The 20,026-nt window shown below is 40.8% G+C and overlaps 1 protein-coding gene across 2 annotated transcripts in view; it reads left to right on the top strand.

The window, feature by feature from the left end:
- The window catches only part of pls3 (plastin 3 (T isoform)), a 34,329-nt gene extending 16,383 nt beyond the window's left edge, over positions 1–17,946 (top strand). The window contains exons 2-17 of one of the 2 annotated variants that reach the window (XM_079355664.1): positions 988–1,149; positions 8,574–8,676; positions 9,141–9,292; positions 11,718–11,847; positions 12,051–12,183; positions 12,531–12,612; positions 12,694–12,859; positions 12,968–13,110; positions 14,226–14,321; positions 14,424–14,619; positions 14,740–14,818; positions 14,979–15,096; positions 15,197–15,327; positions 15,692–15,815; positions 16,584–16,708; positions 16,815–17,946. In XM_079355664.1, coding sequence (XP_079211790.1) covers positions 988–1,149; positions 8,574–8,676; positions 9,141–9,292; positions 11,718–11,847; positions 12,051–12,183; positions 12,531–12,612; positions 12,694–12,859; positions 12,968–13,110; positions 14,226–14,321; positions 14,424–14,619; positions 14,740–14,818; positions 14,979–15,096; positions 15,197–15,327; positions 15,692–15,815; positions 16,584–16,708; positions 16,815–16,947 — 2,073 coding nt within the window. In that variant the 3' untranslated portion in view covers positions 16,948–17,946. Of the gene's footprint in view, positions 1–987; positions 1,150–1,196; positions 1,307–8,573; positions 8,677–9,140; positions 9,293–11,717; positions 11,848–12,050; positions 12,184–12,530; positions 12,613–12,693; positions 12,860–12,967; positions 13,111–14,225; positions 14,322–14,423; positions 14,620–14,739; positions 14,819–14,978; positions 15,097–15,196; positions 15,328–15,691; positions 15,816–16,583; positions 16,709–16,814 lie in introns of those variants that run through there. The other variant, XM_079355665.1, reaches the window with a different exon arrangement.
- Positions 17,947–20,026: the final 2,080 nt, after the last annotated feature.

A 20,026-nucleotide genomic window follows, 5' to 3' on the forward strand; every position in this document is an offset into this window, starting at 1 on the left:
TGTTGGAGTCGGGTCTAGAGTTGTTAAACCTCCTCCTCGATAAAAACTCTTCCTCTCCAGACTTCCATATAACCTTGTTAAATGTTGTTTTTTTTCCTCTGGAGAATCTGGCATTGTAAAAGGACGTGGTCTACTAATTCATCTGCATTGTAAGCATTATCAGTGCGGTGTTTGTTTAATGAATGGTGTTTTAATAAAGAACAGTTTTTTATATAACTAGATTCAAGGAAAAGGCATATTTCTGCCCTCATCCAATCTAGACTTCATTAAATTCAACAGACTTTCAAAAGTATCTGCCTGAGAATGACAAATAAGACATAGAAGCACTATTACAAGACAACAAATAAATCAGAGAAAGAAAAACACAGATCTCATATACAGTTTTGTATTAAAGTTAGTGCTATATTGGTGGATGGTGTCATACCTTTACATACTGTAATCTGCTGACAATTGCTGTTATAGATAGATAGATAGATACTTTATTGATCCCGAGGGAAATTCAAGAAATACACCACCATGTGGCTTAACATGAGAAGAGACTGTCTACGTACAACACCTGCCATTTGGGAAAAGCTCGTGTCACAGGTTTAATGACCCTGTATGGTATATACCATTACATAAATGCATGTCGTCTGTATACTGCATTTCCACCCTCCTCAGGTGCACAATTGAACTGCTGTCTTTCTAACAATTTGCATGTGCCTGCATATGTAAAGGACAGACAGACAGACAGGCAGGCAGGCAGGCAGGCAGGCAGATGATAGATAGATAGACAGACAGACAGACAGATAGACAGACAGACAGACAGACAGACTTCTAAAATAGTTCTGACAGCCTTTCTTTTTCTTTTTTTCTTTTTTACTTTTTGTTCTTGTTTTCCTGCAACTCCCGACGTGCCATCTTTACAGCAATGAATCTTGTTTTATTTCACTTTACGAAGTATATGCTTTAACAGCGGTTGAATATCTTTCATGCTTTCCATCCCAGATCATTCAGCTCCACGCGCCTCCATGTGGCGCAGCCCGACGTCTGGAGGTGACGTCACCGACAGGGCGGGGCCAACATTCCAACTGCCATCTACTTTTGTCTGTACGTGGAGGAGGCAGGACTGCAGGCTGGACGCTGTCTGGACTTTCAGTCGCACCGACAGTGAGTACCAATTTCCTGGCAATTTTTCTGGAATAACAACTACCTAGAGCTGGGCTTTGTCTCTGAAGCTTTGACTTTAAAACACATCCTTGTCCTCGTGTTTGCTCTGTGTGTGTGAACGCGGTTATCCTCTGTTGTGAGAGGTTGGAGTAGACAGGTATAGTTTCCTGCTCATGAAACTTGCATGTCTGATGCTAGCACACTTAGCGATAGCTACACCTTCACTGTAGTTTTTGTCTTCACAGCGCAGGATGGCTGCTGCTAGAAATACAAATATTCACCCAAAAAAAGTTATTTAATTTTGTGACAGAGTAGCACAACTATGAAAAATAGTATCTGTTTGTTAAAGACATAACTCTGAATTCTTGTTAATCAGCATGTATTTTTTAGGGTGTATTGAAATTACGTGTCATGTTTTCTTTGAGGTTTTGGGGCTGGTGGCATTAAGTTTGAGAAAATAACAAATCGAGGAGTCTGCACTGTTTTTAAAATGTTCTCAGTTTACAGTGAAGATATTTAATGTTGATAATGATATATGACACACAGGTTGACATACCTGATGAACACACATAAAGCCTTTACTCAGGGTGTCGCTGAGAGGTCTTTTTAAAGGTCCATGAATAACCTCACTGATCATACACCTGATGACTGATTGTATAGTTTCCTGACACACCATGAAAGCTTTGATATATTCTGATGGATATTTTTTTTTTTAAATAAAGGGACTCAATAGCAGAGTGGAGCTTCACTGAACAAGTGAATCAACTTTTTGAAGTCAGGTTGATCTTAAAACAAAGCGGGTTTTTTTTATTTAAGTTTTTTTTTTTATAATACTGTAATAATAATAGTAAAAGTTTTTATGCACCTTTCTCATGACACATTGCTTCACAGCAACAACAAGATAGAAAAAAATAAAATGACCGCTGTTCAAGGTTCAGTGTAAGAAATGGGCTCGTCTGGTTCGTCGGTGTTTTTTGGTCGTCTATGTGAACTATTTAGCTGCTCTGATTGATTTTCCAGAGTTTTCCTGTTGAAACATCTGGGGCTGCAGCACTTGTACATCTGGCATCCTGATTGTGTGCTATTTGAACAAACTTGTTTAAAAGAGACTTAAAGCAAGAATATAATGTTATACAGCCACCATTCAGTAAAGTATGACATGTTCTCTGCCCTTCCTTCAGGTGGCGTTTTGCTTGTTCAGGGGCTTTGAGAGAGAGAAAACTGCTAAAGACAAAACCGTTTAATAATTTTTTTTTATGACTGGCGTCAGGACGAGCCATTGTTCTTGTGTCAGAGTTAAACATGTTCTTTTACACTAGTTTATTTATACAATGCCATTACACTTAATGGCATGGTCAAATTGCCCCATGAGTGTGCACATGTGGTATGTGAACTTTGTGTCACAGCAGCTGAAGTGAAATTGAAGTTCCTTTGTTCATGCTGCCGAACCACACACACACACACACACACACACACACACACACACACACACACACACACACACACACACACACACACACACACACACACACACACACTCGTGTACACAGTGTTTTAGACACAGACATTACATGCTGACTTTACCTGTGTTAAAGACAAACCAGATGACCAAGAAGAGGGCTGGGTGTGTGCTGGTGTTTAGTTTGAACACTTGCAGACGCTCACGCCTGTGAACAGGTTGGCCCACTCTTTGTGTTTGAAGATTTTCAGACAGGTGCCTTGACTTGTTTAAGGAGGAGAAAGCGATCAAGTCACTCTTTTATTTTTAAAGAGCCTCGTGGTTTTTAAACTTTATGAATGTTCATGTAACGTGATATAAACTTTATAAAAATAAGTGCTTACAGACTGAGGACCCTGCTGTCCCTGCGGGGGTTAATGCCTTTACATCAGTATCATTACAGCATAAATATCACTGAACAAATGTAGTTTTATTCTAAATGGAAGCGCCTTTTTTGTATATTTCACAGTAATGGGTAAAATATGTAATAGAACATATATCTTGTATTTGTTTTCTGAAGGCATCTTGCGACCTTCTCTTTGGGACCCACTGACACAGAGGACAGAGTTGAGTGAGAAGTAGTGGATCACCTCGACCAAAATCTTTTTCTTTATTCCTCCTCTTTCATAAATCGGCACAAAGACGTTGGTGCACTTTGTTTGAAGGTCAGGGGTCAGCTGTGACGTCCACCTCGGTGTGATGCCGTGTCTTGCTAAAGGGCTAACATCATGCTTGCGTGAGGAATAGGCGCCATGATGTAGTCGAGCTGTATCATTATTTGGTTTTTAAAAGATAATGCTTTAATGTGCTTTTGTTGGTTCCTGACCCGCCCTTATAGGTGTGGCTGATCCCAACTGATTCAGCAGCACCTCTGTAACCTGTCGAGTGACATTCTCCACTGATGATTTATGGGGATTCCTGCGTTAACCCGTTAGCTAGCTTAGGCCTCTTTATGACCTGCTGCCTTGTTTACTACGAGGTATCATTTTGTGAAAGTAATGTACTACTAAAAGCACGTTACCAACGAGAGACACTGTCAAGGGACCATTTCATTTGAATATTTCCATGATGACTCACCGTATGCCCGGCTTCCTGAGCTTTTATAACGTCCCGTAGCCCAGCCCGGGGCGTGATGCTTCCAGCTGTCGTGATGTAAGAGGTGTGTCAACTCCATGTACAGTATTTGTTGTCGTCACCTCCTCCTTACCTGTCAGTTTGTGTGGGGCCCATCTTATCCACACCAGCTTTACAGGGAATAAAAGGGTGTAAATATGACTCAGTGGCCTCACATCTGCAGCCGATTGTGTGACTGAGTCAAATTGCCCATGTTCCTTTTACAGACTTTGTTGGGTGTGTTCACATGAAGTTGACCACACATGGGAAGGGTGCCCAATCTATTTGTGTGCCTCACATTTCCCATGTAACTGTGTGGATGAAAACACGGGGTGTGTCGGCTTTACACGTTTTAACTCAGCCATCTGTGAACGGCTTTCGGCTTTAAAGCGACTGAAAGCTCCATCGAAGGCGGCTGTAACCCGTGTCCATGACTTGTCTCTTGATAAACAATTAATGCTGATGCTTTGAAAGAAGTGCTGGTGTGTGGCTGATATCTGAAGAAGAGCAAGAGAACTGAAAGGGAGTCTTGAAAATGAGTAGTGAAATGTCCCGGAGGCTACAAAGCTAGTCCTGTTGCTCTCGTTTAGCTGCTCGATATCATGTGACCTGGAGGGCTGACAGATATGTGTGGAGGCCTTTGTTGTTTATTTTCATTTCATTGTACTGCATCCCCCAGTTTACAGGGCTCAGCTGAGATCTTTAAAGATAGATAGCGATATTAGTGTGGACAAACTCAATAATGTCCGATAGAAAGATGTGATGAAGATAGAACTCTTCTTTGTTAAAACACCTGTTTAGCTTGGACATGACTGCAGAGACATAGTCCTCTTTGTCGGGATGCTTTTCATGTATTCTGTGAAGCTTTGAATCCCTTTGTTTCTGAAATGTGCCGTTTGAGTTAGTTTTGCTCGCCCTGCTGTCAGAATGTTGCTTTGTTGAAGAAATAACTTTTTTGTCAAACAATTAAACCAACGACCAAAGTCTACTGACGCTGCAGACAGCGCTGAGAAAAATGTATCTATGCAGTGTGAGTGTACTCTGCCTAACAAACAACATCATGAAGCCATTTTTAAATCAGCCCAATCAGACAGACAGACACACACACACACACACACACACACACACACACACACACACACACACACACACACACACACACACTCTATCTCCCCTTCTCAATATCAATCCACATAGCTGGACTGAAGTATCAGACAGACAGTTCTGTGTCAATAACATGAAATTCATGTTAATGATTAAACTTGTTGATCGCTACCTTTTTAACCAGCTTAAACTAAAATTATATTATAAAGTAATATTATTCTCAGCTCTCGCTGCACTGTTGTACTCGGGCTAAACAATCTTTGAAAAACTGACACAGTTGACTCTTTAGTGTTGTTTTTATGGTTCTTGTAGGACTTTTACACTTTTTTAAACTTTTTTTTTAAATGGAAGTTTTGTTATGAAAAAAATTTAAAAGTATCATCATGTTTCCTTCCTTCGATACAGTCATTTGAAATGAAGACAAACGACACCAGATGAATGCAGCGTCTTTCTTTGGACATCATTCAAAATAGTAATCAAACATTTGTAATTGTTATTATTTTTAACCTCGATGGGATTTTATTCTTTTAAATCTAAACAGCCCCACACACTGGGTCTAGGTCCAGGTCCTGGGTACCGGACGAGGACCTGGTCCAGGTCCAGGTCCTGGGTACAGGTGGAGCGACGTGTACCTTCACAAACTTTAACTTGTGTCTTGCTGTCGTGTAACTTGAACGTCAGCAAGCTCTTGTGATGATGTTCACAGTCATGTTCAGTCTGCATGACCAACCCTGTGATTATAACTACTAATGAAAGTTCACCGTCTTCAGCTGCCTGTGACTCGCACCACACCTCAGCGTGTGCTCTGCAGGTGAATCTGGTGATCGACAATCGGTGACACATCCATGTTCACGGTCCGTTCATGTGGCCGCAAAGTGCTTGCTGTAATCTTGAGTGTCTGCCTCCAGTGTCATGCTGTGGCAGCTATGACGGCAACAGAGTCTCCTGTGGCCTCTACAGGTCAACGTGCAGGGGACACGCACAGTCTGCACGCACAGTGCTCAGTTCTGATGTTTATAGCCGACACACTTTTATCGTCGATTCGTCACGGAAAAAGATCAAACATGCAGTTTTGGTTTGAATAAAACTCAAAAGTGGCAGCATGACATACTTCAGGTCACATGACCGAAATTTCAAGTCCTGCTTCGTACCTATTGAGCATGCGCACCTCACAGCTACCCTACTTCAAACTACTCCGGGGGACGGGTGGGTCCTGCTGATACTCTGCATTTCAGACGCTGAGAACATATCAGGAAAGCAGAACGTGTGCCCCATGTAAATGTTGTGACTGGGATGGACCCATGTAGGATTGCACCTATAACTAAGTAGGTAAACACATGCAGCGTCATAAAGAGGCTGGCGACTGCTCAGAGTGCAGGATCTGTGTCCTCTCGTGAAGGCAGCACGCGGTCCAGCTGTCAAAGACAACAACTGTCTTTGGAGCCTGACACTCTGAACTCATTTTCCTCCCGTACGCAGGATTTATTACCCGCTGTGTGTTTCACCATTAACAAACCCTCTATTCTTCTGTAGCACCAGTGATATGGCTCACATTTGTCCTCTGCCATCTGTGCCCTTCCTCTGTGTACTTGACCCCCCTCCTCCTCCGTCTCTGCCGAGGGTGGGACGGGACGTCGTGTTTGTCTGCCCTTAGTGTAGCCGGCCTGACTTCAGCAGCCACATTTCACAACCTTTTTGGAGGAAAGTTAAATATAGCAGCTGTGGTATCGTCATTTTCCTAATGGTTTAGTCAGGGCTTTGTGCTTGCCCTAATTTAGTGTTTCTTTTCCTGAGACAACACTCAGTTTTCTGTGATGCACAGAGCTGCATCTGTGACCTTGTTATTCTTAGAACAGGATTGTATCATATTGATTATGATTTCATTTAAGTTACTGTCTTGATTTTGTTCAACAGTGTGACTATTTTGTCAAAAAAAAAAAATTTCAATATAGTTTTAGGGGAAGTGAGTCATATCTCAGCAAACACATGTATACGGTTGAACCATCTGTCATGAGAACTATTAATAGTTTCATTCATGAAAGAGGAGGAACGGATATTGGACTTGTTGCTCTGCTGGTGTTTGTGCTGAGGCTGCTGTGGCCCCGAACACAAAGCCTTTGAGTTCACTAACACCATATAGAAGAAGTATTACAGATATTTCTGTGGGTTTTGATCCATTTTGCAAAGCAGACATTTGACATTCAGAGTTTGGTGAAACCTGTGGCCTTGCCTGGGATTTCTGACTAACACACTGTTAAGAAAAAAAAGAAAAAAAACCCATCACCAATCTGTGCTCCAAATCAGGAAATGGGACAACTTTTCTGTCTGGAAAAATCAGCGATCCCTCGCTACCCGCAGCACAATAACCTCATCTTTGTTTTCTGAACACTTGTGTTGGAGAGGAATGCCATCATACCAGTTTAGCCTTGGAAAACGAAGCAATGCGGGCCGCTCTGCTCGCTGCGAGTGAAGCTCGATCTGCCCAGGCCTCAAGCATTCCTCTGCCACACAAAACGGGAAGGAGGTACTCAGAGGAATTCCTTATTTTCACTCGTTTTTTGGGGGGGGGTTTTAGCTGCTTTCTCCTTTTTTTAGTTTTTTTTTTTTTTTTTTTTTTGGTCAACCATAATAACTCGGAGAATCATTCTGGTCGGCTGTTATGTGGCTTGAGTCTGTACACGGTCAAATGAATCTCTCTGCTCGGTGATGACACTTCTCTCCCAAAATACGAAAAAAAAAAATTCCAAACTGCTTCAGCATGAACTTCAGCCAGAAGCAGCCGGAAGTCATTACAGCTGGCTCAGTTAGCCTGAGAGATCATTTAACATGAAAAATAGGATAAAATACTTTAAAAAGGTCCGTGTTGGGTGGTGGAGGAGGACGTGCTGTGGCAGTTACCATGTTTATTATTATTATTAGCGTTGTGACATTTCATCCAGTCACCTACGATGCTTCAGTGGTCTCTTTTCTCTGTCTGTTTTTCTAACAGCATGGGCTTGTTGCTACACAATGGAGCTGGCAGGAAATGACTTTGATTACGAGAGAGAGGCGGTTTAGAGCAAGAAGAAGGAAAAGAGCTGAAGAGAGAAAGTAAAGATAGGATCAGCAGGGGTGGGGATCAACAGGGATCAGGCGGGAATACGAGGTCCTATTTTGAGAGTTTCTGTCAGAAAACGGAGTTTAGTTCCGACTGGAGAGAAAAAGGTCTTTTTTTTCCTCCAGCAGGCTGAAAAGCTGAGAGCTTTTGTGTTCTGAGAAGATTGACTCGAGTTAAGAAGGCCGGGGGAGATCCCGCCATGCGTAGCTTTCATACAGTTTGTGGTGGCCTGGATAAGCTGCGGCAAAAAAGTCAATTCATCAGTTAATTGATGTAAAGACACAAAAGTGAAACCAAAAACCTTTTCATATTTTCAGGGATGGTTAAAAGTCTTAAAAGTGCTGCTTCCAGCTTATTGAATGCAAGGTTTCTGCTTCCCTTTCAACCGTTTATGAAGATGACTTTTTTTTTTTCTTTCACATCTTGTCAATGAGAGGAAGAAATGATGAATCAGTTTGATTTAAGTCAAACTGAATGAAGCACTCTTTACTATTTTCATATCTTTATGGACATCTCGATTAAGTGTGAATATCATCTTCAGATGAAGAGAAAATGAAAAAGTCTGTCGCTGTGAGACCTTGTTAACCGTTCTTCTTGGTTTCCTCTCTACAGTCTCACATTTCTGAGTTACCCGCTCAGGTCAATCACGGAAAAATGTCTGCAACCATATCAAAAGAGGATATGGAGGAGATGAGGGAGTCCTTTGGGAAAATTGGTAAGTTAAAGCCACGTCTCCATGATTTTTGTTTTGTTAGCTTCACCAGAGTGTCGCTCTCCCGCCGGACACTGATTCACCGGCTGTTCTTTCCGAATCGACCTTGCTCAACGATCCACCTCAGAACGTCTCCCTGAGGGTTCAGACTCACTGTTTGTCCAGTCAGCGCGCAGGCTCATGGAAAATAAAAACAGATATAAAAGGAGTTGTGTGTTTAAAAAAAAAAAGAGCCTTAAAGAGTTGGAGTAATCGTTTTAAAAATCATACTGTTTGACAAAAGGTAGTGATTGAATTCAAAGAATCAAGTGAAAGTCGATGGGAAGTGATCGACAAGGCAGCAACAATAAAATATGTTCAAATGTGTCTGAGCGCTAACAGGAGAAGGAAAAGTGTAAATCGTATGAAGTCATTCTAACTTTGGTGTCAGCCCAATATTTACCTTACTTCCTGTTGTCTCATTGTAGATCTGGACGGCAATGGATATATCTGTGATTATGAACTCCACGAACTCCTCAAAGAGTCGGGACATCCCCTCCCGAGATACATGGTCCGAGAGATCGTTCAGAAACTCGACCGCAACAAGGACAACAGGATCAGCTTTGAAGAGTTTCTGGCGGTACGTTAAGCAGCGGATACAGCCCGGCATTTTCTGTTCAGAGCAACTTTTAAATGCAGGTCAGGCTTTTTTTGTTGTGTGTGTGTTCTGCCCACCTGCTCCTCCTTCATTACGCTACCTTCAGCAGTTTCTTTTAAGCACGGCGGAGTGGAAAAGGCCTCTACGAAGCCCACACAGGAAATGTGGAAGTGAGGTCAGCAAAGTGGTGTGAGATCAGGTATTCAGTTTTCCTGAGCGATGAGGGAGTAGTCACTCACAGTTCAAGAGTGCTAGGGTCCACCTCATCCACTGTGTTGAGTGTTTGATGTGTTCATTTAAATATCCTGACTTCAGCTTCCTGGGTTGTTGATGCCTTCGACATAATCTGATCATTTACAAATCAACAAAAATCAACGTTTTGATAAAAATGAAGAGATTTCAGATACTTTCCCCTGAATAAATGCAGACATGTCTAATGGCATGAAAAAATCCAAACAGACTTTACTGATGTCTGTTGCTGCTTGTACTGGGTCATATTTGATGAAGAGAGGAGAGAGAGAGCGTTTGTTTACTTTCCCTTGGCAAAGTTTCACAGTGAGAAAATCCGTAAGGCATTTAAAAAGTGGTAGGATTACATTTTCTTCAGAGTACTCCACACACTCCACACACACGGTGTCTGCTGGTGAGACAATGTTTTCATCATTTTAAAATCAGAGCAGGTTTTAATGCAAGCCCAACGCGTGGTGCTTTGTTTTGTGTCCTCCAGCCTTTTTCTGTCCTTTTAAAAACAGCTTTACTAGATGTTTAGTTAACTCCAAAAGTGAGCAGAGGTCAATCAAAAGCCCATTTAAAAATAAAAAATCTATTTTCTGAGGTCTTGACTATCTGTTGCTGTGTTTGTGTTCTTGTACTGAACTGCACTGGCCACTGTGTTAGAAAGCTGTGTGCTCCTCTATTATAGATGGATAACTTTATCGATCCTGAGGGAAATTCATGTTATAGTGGATAAATATATTTATGTATATATCCAAATGAATTTGAATCCAACTTACAAAGTGAAAATGACAGAAAAACTGATCCTTTTGCAGAATTGAATAGCTGCAGTTACCTTGTTGTGCTTACATCTTTTACCGGTTGTGGCCAAAAACAAACAAAAAAAAAAAGTGCCAGCTGGCAGTGTGTCCTTGATCATGAGTGAGTGAGTGTGGTAAATGGTGCTGTGCTGTCTTGAAAAGTTTCACAGTGCCAGGCTGAATAGCTCATTGTGGTCACAGCAGCGCCTGTGGGGCTGAGGTCACTGATGAAGCAGCGATTACTTCAGGTTCAGGAAGTATCACAGTTATTACTACAGAATATGTATTGTCTGCAGCTGCTCACGAGTTGTGCGCTAAAAGCTGTATGGACTCGCACCACAGAGCTCTCTATGGTCCCAGTAGTTTGATTTAATGTTCAGAGATTTGATTTACTCAGTCAGGTTGCAGGAACACGCCTATAGAGGAGGTTAACTGCTGTAGCTCTGCTGGTTTACTGTTACTGTAATACATAATACTACATACATAATGACACTCTGTGTGTTGAATGCTCAGGTTCACGTCAGATCACTGAGGTGTGCACTGTTGCTTTTCTGAACCCATCATCTGGATATTTTCCTGAAGGATTTTCTGTCTATTCAACGTGTCTTCTCAGCCCTGTAGCAGGTTTATGTTTTCATACCAGGCAGGGTGGATAAATTCCTGTTGCACTGCTTTGTCTGCACATTAGACCTTGGCGGTTACAAGAACCCTGACAACACAACAAAAGGGGGGAAAAAAGAGCTGGTTGAACAGAACAGGCATTTAAGACAGACGTATGAACACAACGAGGTTTTCAAGGTTTTCGGACGCGGGTCCGGCCATCTCCCCCTGTCTCTCTCTGGTTCTCAAAAAAATTTCAATCTGCGAGAGAGTTGGCTCTTATGAGGCCTTGTGATCAGTCTTTATGAAAACGACGTCGAAGCAGTGAGGTCCTCGGCTGTGATCATGTTGAGTGTGTTCTTTTTTTGGAGGCGTTTCTAACGTAAATATACAACCAAATACTCCCATGTCTGCAAATATCAAGAACTGAACGTCATTGCCTTTTCATGGCAGAGTTGATAGCAGTGCTGTTCAACTGACTGGTGCGAATGCGATGCTGATACTAATCACATCAGTTCATGGAGAATAAATACTATAATAAAATAAATACTATTTATTATTAATATATCATTAAAATGTGTCCATGTCAGTGTTATTTAAAGCTAGATAGAGAGATGCATTAAGGTCCTGGCTCATTATCTTAAGTGGGCCGATGCAGAAAGAAACTCAGCTATAATATGGTATCTGAGTAAACCTGTGAGTTACCAGCAGCCGCCAAACGATGCAGGTTTTTTTCAATGACTGTTTCATTGTCTGTATTGGTCTTGTTTCAGATCGTCAAGGAGTTAAAGGGTAGTGAAATAGCGAAAACTTTCCGCAAGGCCATCAACAAAAAGGAAGGCATCCTGGCAATCGGAGGGACGTCTGAGCTGTCCAGCGAAGGCACACAACACTCGTTCTCTGGTAAAGACCCATGGATGTTGTCCGTCCTCGATCCACTCACTTGTAATGTTTTTGATGTCTTGTGTTGAGTCTGTCATCAGCTACAGATGCTCCATTTACCAATAAAGAAACTGTCCTGATGAAATGTGACAGTGTGAGACGGGAATATTTAGCTGTCATCGTTTTTGCTTTTCACTGACACCTGTGTATAATCGACTTTCCAGAGGAGGAGCGATATGCCTTTGTGAACTGGATCAACACAGCTCTGGAAAATGACCCCGACTGCCAACACGTCCTGCCCATGGATCCCAACACTGACTCTCTTTTCAAGTCTGTCAAAGATGGTATAGTCCTCTGGTGAGAGTTCCTCTTTTCACTTTAAGCCCCCCTACCCAACTATCATTCTTAAATACATCAAGTACCTGCAGCTCACAGAAATAAATATGAAGCTGTAGGCTACTCGGGATCACCCCATAAAACATTCTTAAAATGAAGATATTGATATTAATTGATTAAACTATTGAAAGGCTTATTATAACAAACAACAAAGCTTAATTCCAAATACTTTCATGTAGCACAACTTACTGCCTGAGTTGGTGAACATTAATCTTCTACTGCTGTTTATCTTCCTTATTTTACTATGTTGGCTCTGTATGAATAAACACCTGATAAAACTTCATGTCTGGTTTTGTGTGTTTGCACAGCAAAATGATCAACCTGTCAGTTCCGGACACAATTGACGAGAGGACCATCAATAAGAAGAAAAAAACGCTGTTTACAGAGCAGGTAAATTCAACATCTGACTAGCTGCTGTTTCTCTTACTTTCAATGGTAATGCTCCAACCGCTGATGCTCGGTTCCTTACAGGAGAATCTGAACCTGGCCCTCAACTCAGCGTCGGCTATCGGCTGCCATGTGGTGAACATCGGCGCTTTGGACCTGAGCGAGGGGAAACCCCATCTGGTGCTGGGCCTTCTGTGGCAGATCATCAAAATTGGCCTGTTTGCTGACATCGAGCTCAGCAGAAATGAAGGTACCTGACAGTTTCATTACAGTACTCGTATTAGAGTCTGTGTTACCATCACGAGGGTTTCCTGGTCTGTTGTCAAGTAGCCTTACTGATCATTAACACCCCTGACAGCACTGGCAGCACTGCTGAGAGACGGGGAAACCCTGGAGGACCTGATGAAGTTGTCTCCAGAAGAACTGCTGTTGCGCTGGGCAAACTATCACCTGGAAAATGCTGGCCAGCCTAAGATAAACAACTTCAGCTCTGACATCAAGGTGGGCCTATTCCCCAACACTGTTAACAAAAGCTGCAGCCAATTAGAGTTTCTAAAACTATTAATGTATGAAAATAGTTTCTGTTTTAGAGCAACAAGGGATATCTATCAGCATCATAACTCTGTTTGCACGAGCACTTGCAAAAACTCTACTTAAAATCTAATTGAGTGGGTCGTCTCTCTTTGTGGTAAACACTGGCAAACGTGAACATGTTGATGATAAGCTAAGTTCAGATAACTCTGCATGTAAACTCTCCCAAACAAAGTATGACAGGCTGACTCAAAACAGAGTGCTTCAGATTTCCAGTCCCGTCACACTGAGCAGGCAGTTCCATATATGACACATGAAGGCTGATCTTATTAAATAGGCTATCGTGTATATAGGCTAACATTTAATGTCACTGGCGCGTACACTTAAGTTGCACAAATCTTTTTAAGAGAGAGGACAGCTGTGAGGAAAATTTCAATATTAACGTTAAATGCTAATAAAGCGGAATCCCACTCAATGCCATATGGGCCTAGTACAGTGTTATGTTAGCGACGATGGTTAGCTAACCATCTCTGTGAACATATCTTTTATACTTTAATTTAGTTTTTAAGGTTGCTGTTATTATGATGTCATAAAACCGTTGATCTCTATGGACGGTGGTAACGATAGAGCTGCTGGTAGACCACTTAAGGGGTCGATGATGATCTACATTAAGCAAGGTAGCACTCCTTACTGCAATGTGACCTGTGAAGAATTTGTTTTAAAATAATTTTTTTTTAAATACCGTCATTTCACTGAAGGGTGTTGTCTATGTACAGGTATACGAGTTCTTTATGCAACTGTGTGTTTCTCATTGCTCTCCGTTTATTGAATATGTATGAAGCTAAATAAAGTGGTCTGAGATAGGTTTTTTGCTTTAAGTAGTGTTTAGTGCCCAGTTTGTATTTAGTTTGATTTGATACCAGCAGAGGACAGAAGTAAGAGGATAGTATGCTGTGCAGAGTTAATGCTGCTTACTACAATGAGATTCATCATTACTTCACCAAGACTGCACCTATCTTAACAAAGTACAATGTTTGGGTTTTGTAAAAGGATTCAAAATCTAAGTGTATTTTATTATTTTTCAGGACTCCAGGGCCTATTTCCACCTACTGAACCAAATCTCTCCAAAAGGCACAGATGAAAACCAGCCACGCATAGACATCAGCATGGCAGGCCTCAGTGTAAGCATTTTGACAGTCAGCACTCATAGCTGAGTATCTTTACCACATGGTACCAGCTGTCCAGTGTCTCTGAACGGAGCATGTGGTGTGTGTGTTGTTCAGGAGAAAGACGACGTGAAGAGGGCAGAGGCCATGCTGCAGCAGGCCGACAGGCTTGGCTGTCGACAATTCGTCACTCCAAATGACGTCGTCAGCGGAAACCCCAAACTCAACCTTGCCTTCGTGGCCAATCTGTTCAACAAATATCCAGCACTGACCAAACCTGAGAACGAGGACATTGATTGGGGACTGTTGGAAGGTGAGTATTGTGAGCAGAAAAAAAAACTGCACGTCCTGTGGTGTTAAAGATTTTTTGGCCCCAACCGACTAAGTGCAAATGGTGCTGCTAGTTTTTTAATCTGTATCTTTTGCTGTCCAGGTGAGACACGGGAAGAAAGGACATTCAGAAACTGGATGAACTCTTTGGGAGTGAACCCACATGTCAATCATCTGTATGTGTAAGTACCACAAAGGTTAAGACCCCCTTAAAACAAGATGGGACATCTGAAGGAGCTTATGTATCCTAATATTCCAAAATTAAAAGACAAGCTACAGATCTTACATTCTTTTCTCATATCTTCTTTAAATAACGTGTTTCTAAATGATCTTGATTCGTAGAGATCTACAGGACGCCATAGTCATCCTTCAACTCTTTGAGAAGATTAAAGTCTACGTCGACTGGAACAACAGTGTCAACATGCCACCTTACCCCAAACTGGGATCCTACATGAAAAAGGTAAATCAGCATTCTGTTAATCCCCTCTAATCAAGAGAGAAAACACTTTGCCAGTCTGGTTTTAACCCCCCCTGCCCCTGTTTTATTTATGTGGTTTTAGTTGGAGAATTGTAACTATGCAGTGAAACTGGGCAATGACGCCAAGTTCTCCCTTGTTGGCATTGCTGGGGGCGACCTGAAAGATGGCAACACTACCCTGACTCTGGCTCTGGTGTGGCAGCTGATGAGAAGGTGAAACACAACATGAGGATGGCTCAGATAGAAGTACAAGGTCCAACATGTGTTAACACAGCAACACATATTTGGTTTGTACAAAAAAAATGTAGAACGTTTTGGCCTGGTTAAAAATCAATATGTACGGTTGTCTAAAGCTCAGTGACAAGATCATTTTATAAAAACATGTATTTTGTAATTACATTCATTGGGACAAGATGAAAGATGCGTACCTTCATTCACTGAGCCTGGGAAGAAGGAATAGATCATGAATGTGTTAGAACGTGCTGTTACAATGCAATACAGTCGAGTTGTCAAGAAAAATGTTAAAGTGTACAGTTCATATCCTTATAAACTCCTTGCCGCTCCTTCACTCTTCCAGATATACGTTGAATGTGCTGGAAGACCTGGGTGAGGGACAGAAAGTGAATGATGACATCATAGTAAAATGGGTGAACAAAACATTGGCAGAAGCTGGAAAAACAACAAAGATTTCAAGCTTTAAGGTAAGCCTAGTGTAGTTCTCCTAGATTCCTTTTGATTAGTTTGATATAAAACTTGAAGAGAAATAAGAATAGCGTGTCTGTTTTGTTATAACATGGTCTTATATGGGGGTTAAGTGTGATGTCATAGTTTCCTCGGTTAGTTGTTGAGAAGCATAATATGAAACTTACTTGTTTCCTCTCTCGTGTTGTTTCTAAGGTCCAAAATAAAATCCCATTTTTTAAATTAAATTTAGGTAGATTTAATTTTGAAGTTTCTTTTTAGTGCTTTAATATCACATGAGGGGAAGTTCAGTTCTTCATATCAGCCTGACCAGGATTCGGTCAAGCCAACCTTAAGTGTGATTTTTCATTTATTCGAGAGTATTTACACAAAAACTGAAACACAATGTTAAAGCACAAAGGATTAACAAATAATAGATTTTTGTTTTTGTTTAACAACCAACAAATAAACAATTTCTTTCAGTTATTTCTACTGTGTGTATGTCTACATCTTACCGCTGAGTCACTACTTTAGATCACTGACAGGATTCATGATGTTACTAGTTTGAAAAGAGTCTATGGAAGGTCTCTTTTGGTTTCATTAATCAATCGAGTGAAAGACCATTTTGCTAAGAAACAATATTCAGAACTCCTGAGGGAGAGTCAAGTTACTGTTGTAGAATAAAGGTAAGCTACTTGCAGTGTTATGCAAACTAAAATATATTTCATGTTATCATTAGTAAGATGCGTGTGTTACATCTTTTAATGTGTGTGTCATGTGGGGATCAGGACAAAGAGATCAGCAGCAGCATGGCAGTCCTGGAACTGATCGATGCTATCCAGCCAAACTGTGTCGACTACGATCTGATCAAAACCGGCAGCCTCAGTGAGGACGACAAGCTAGAAAACGCAAAGTAAGATCTTTCATTACAAAGAAAAGAAAGGAAGCCTTTCGCCGTGATTTAGGAAATTATTTGTTCTTATACCGTTAAATGCATCAACCCCCTCTGTCATTCCCAGATATGCTGTCTCTATGGCGAGAAAAATCGGAGCCCGTGTCTATGCCCTCCCAGAGGACCTTGTTGAGGTCAGATGCAAGATGGTGATGACAGTGTTTGCCTGCTTGATGGGTCGGGGAATGAAGCGGTGCTAAGAGACTGTCCGAGATCATAGTGACACTTCCCCAACTGCTCCCAGGCCATTAGCATTTTGAAAGAGCAAGAGCTCTTCCAACTGAAGGAATGAAGAGACAAAATGTCCTTTGAGAATAACATAATGATATGAAGTACAAAATCTGAATTTGCATGTATCCTACCTCTTTTGAGGTGTTTACTGAAGTATGTGCTTTCCTCCTATTTAAACGTGAATCCAAAATACTAAAATATCCAAAGAGATGTCTCTTGTGTTAAAGGACAACTTGTTACAGTCAATATGCCAACTTCCTGTTCGATGTATAAGAATACTGTTTTATAAAGCGAATATGCATATTTCCAGCTGCAAGGTTGTTTACATATTTTTATTCCAACTGATAAGCAAATAATATCCATGAATTAGAAACACACACATTCCTGATGACTTTAAGATTGATGAAATGCTTGACCAGTTAAAGAAAAATGTCACCGAGGTGGAATGTTCAGGTGAAGCACAGGTTGAAAAACACCCAAGCCTCCTCTCTCATTTAATCAAAGTACAAGCATGTCTTAATAACTGGCACTATGAACATATATACATATCGCTATACAGAAGCCATACGGTCAAGTTATAGTAATGACCAGCCTGATGTGCTGTCTGTATTCTTGTACTCGTCTTCTTTGTTTCTTGGGATTATTACATGAGGTAAACGCTGTCTTGGTGATCTGTCTGGTCTATGATGTAAGGGAATTTATTTTTGTTGCTGTCTGTTACATTGATTGAGGAGCAGGCTGACTGGACTCTGCTGGCTTCTGCTGTGCCTTTTTCTTATATCGAAGATGACTTGTAAAAGTGCTTTGAGGTTTTCTGTTTCATTATTGTACTCAACATTACCAAATATAAACAGTTACTTCATTCCAGGTAGTTTGATGATATTCAGTGACAGCGGCCAAATTGTATTTGGTGTCTTGTTTATGTCAACCTTTAAGTGCTTTACAATAAATATGAATTTTACAGCTAATCTTGTGTGCTATCTTTTTAAGTTTCAGAAAAGGCAACTACAATAAAAATATCTGACCACAGGTCAGCTGTGCTCCGAGGTCTGTGCCTGAATGCCTTGAAGTTTTAGAAAAACATTTTATAAGTAGGGCAGGTTCACGTGTTGAGCAGACATTTGTTGCAGACATTGATGAGGAGTTAACATTTTTTAAATTCAAGGACCTGTCGTAGCTCTACTGGTAGAACAGGCTACAGTCCTCATAGCACTGATCCTATGGTCGACTCCCAATCCTGATGCTATTTAGTGCAAGTAATCCCCTTCTGTATCCCCATGTGTCATGTCTACTGTCTATCCTCAAAGAAAACATTGGTCATACTTTGAACATTGACATAAGCATGTTAAAAGCCTGGTACAAAACCTGGTTTCAGTATGACGAGCTCATTTATTTATTGGTTAAAAGATGTGGGAAGATTTTTTGAATAACTTCTCTGTTTTGAATGTATTGAGGATATGAGTTTTGCATACATTTGCATAATTGAGGGCATGGCTGAGTTGGGGTGGATCCATTGTAGCTGTTTGCCAGGGGGCTCACATTGAGATAGCTTTTTTTAACATACAACCATTGTTGCTCAGTCTGTAATACATCTATCTTAAATGAGGTTTTCACTCTTTTAACACTTCATGGTCATGTGCAATTTTTCCCAGGTGTATCTACAGAGTTAAGTGTACAAACACAGCGACATTCCATAAACACAGAAACATAAAGCTAACGCTAAATGCACAGCACTTAGCAAACTTGCTGTCCCTGAGAACAATATTCACCTACCAACACCATTAAACGGAGAGCCAACTGAGCCTCTGCATCTTTGAAATTATAGTGAGTGTGTGTGAGTGTGTATATATATATATATATATATACACACACATATATACATATATACGTATATATACACATATACATATATATACATATATATATATACACACACACATATACACATATATATATATATATACATATATATTTGCATTTCATGAAAAATAGAAATAGTAAAAATGCTAAACCTAAAGGAAGACTTTAAATTCCCTTTTTCATTTAAATCTTATCTTAAAGGCAGGGTTGGTCATTTTACAAAAATAGTATCATTTTGAAGGTAGCGTTCCCTCTGTGCGCCCTCAAAAGCCCCGCCCCTCACTTCCATACACAAGCAGCATATGTCCAGAAGCGGGCCTCAGCTCGTGCTTTGAGTGTGGGCTCTTGCTTACATCGGGTACAGAACGAGTAGGAAGATAGGAAGGCGTGATTGGTTCATCAAATTGGTACCTTGTGGCAGACATTGGTTAGAGTTTTTACATGCTGCTGGAGATGACGGATTCTCTTTCTTTCTTTTTTAGAGCACGAGCAATTAATTTCTGTCAGGACCTAAAGACAATTTCAACCAAAATCTTAAAAAGTATATCTGGAGAAAATGACCAAACTGGGCTTTAATTGAAAAACCAACAGTGACAATCATTGCCTGCAGAACCATTTATGTCTATAACAAACCTTTACTAGCAGAAACAGCACACATTAGTTCTATGAAAAATTATTTCTCACAATATTACCCCACTTTCTTTTTACTGCTGCCTTCTTCTCCTCTCTCTTATCTCACTTTATGTTTTACAGCCCTGTTGTCTTTAACTTCCTTTTTCTGACTGTATGGTGAAGTTTCTGTCGTAAACTACACCTTGTAAAAAATATACAACTTAACTTTATTACAGCACACACATACTCTTGTTTGTGTTTCCTCTCCCAGCTGTTTTGTTGCATTGGCACTGAGCCCAATAATAGACAAAAAATCCACAAACACTATGGTTCTCTCACACTTCAGATAGAGAATGCAACCGAGGATATACGTGGCACATTCTAGTTTACCGTTCACTGGACTGAATCTCCATCAGATGTAAGGTCTTCAGGGCTTCACTCTACTTGCTGCTTTGAGTATTTTTCCAATTCATCTGTTTTATAACAGATGAATTCTGTCAGAGAGCAAGATGAGACAGGCAGTCTCCAGTGGCCTTCATCATATTCATTTTCAAGCTCCATTTACCTCAGGAAGTG

Source organism: Symphodus melops, assembly GCF_947650265.1.
Source record: "Symphodus melops genome assembly, chromosome: 11".
In the NCBI taxonomy this organism is placed as follows: Eukaryota; Metazoa; Chordata; class Actinopteri; order Labriformes; family Labridae; genus Symphodus; species Symphodus melops.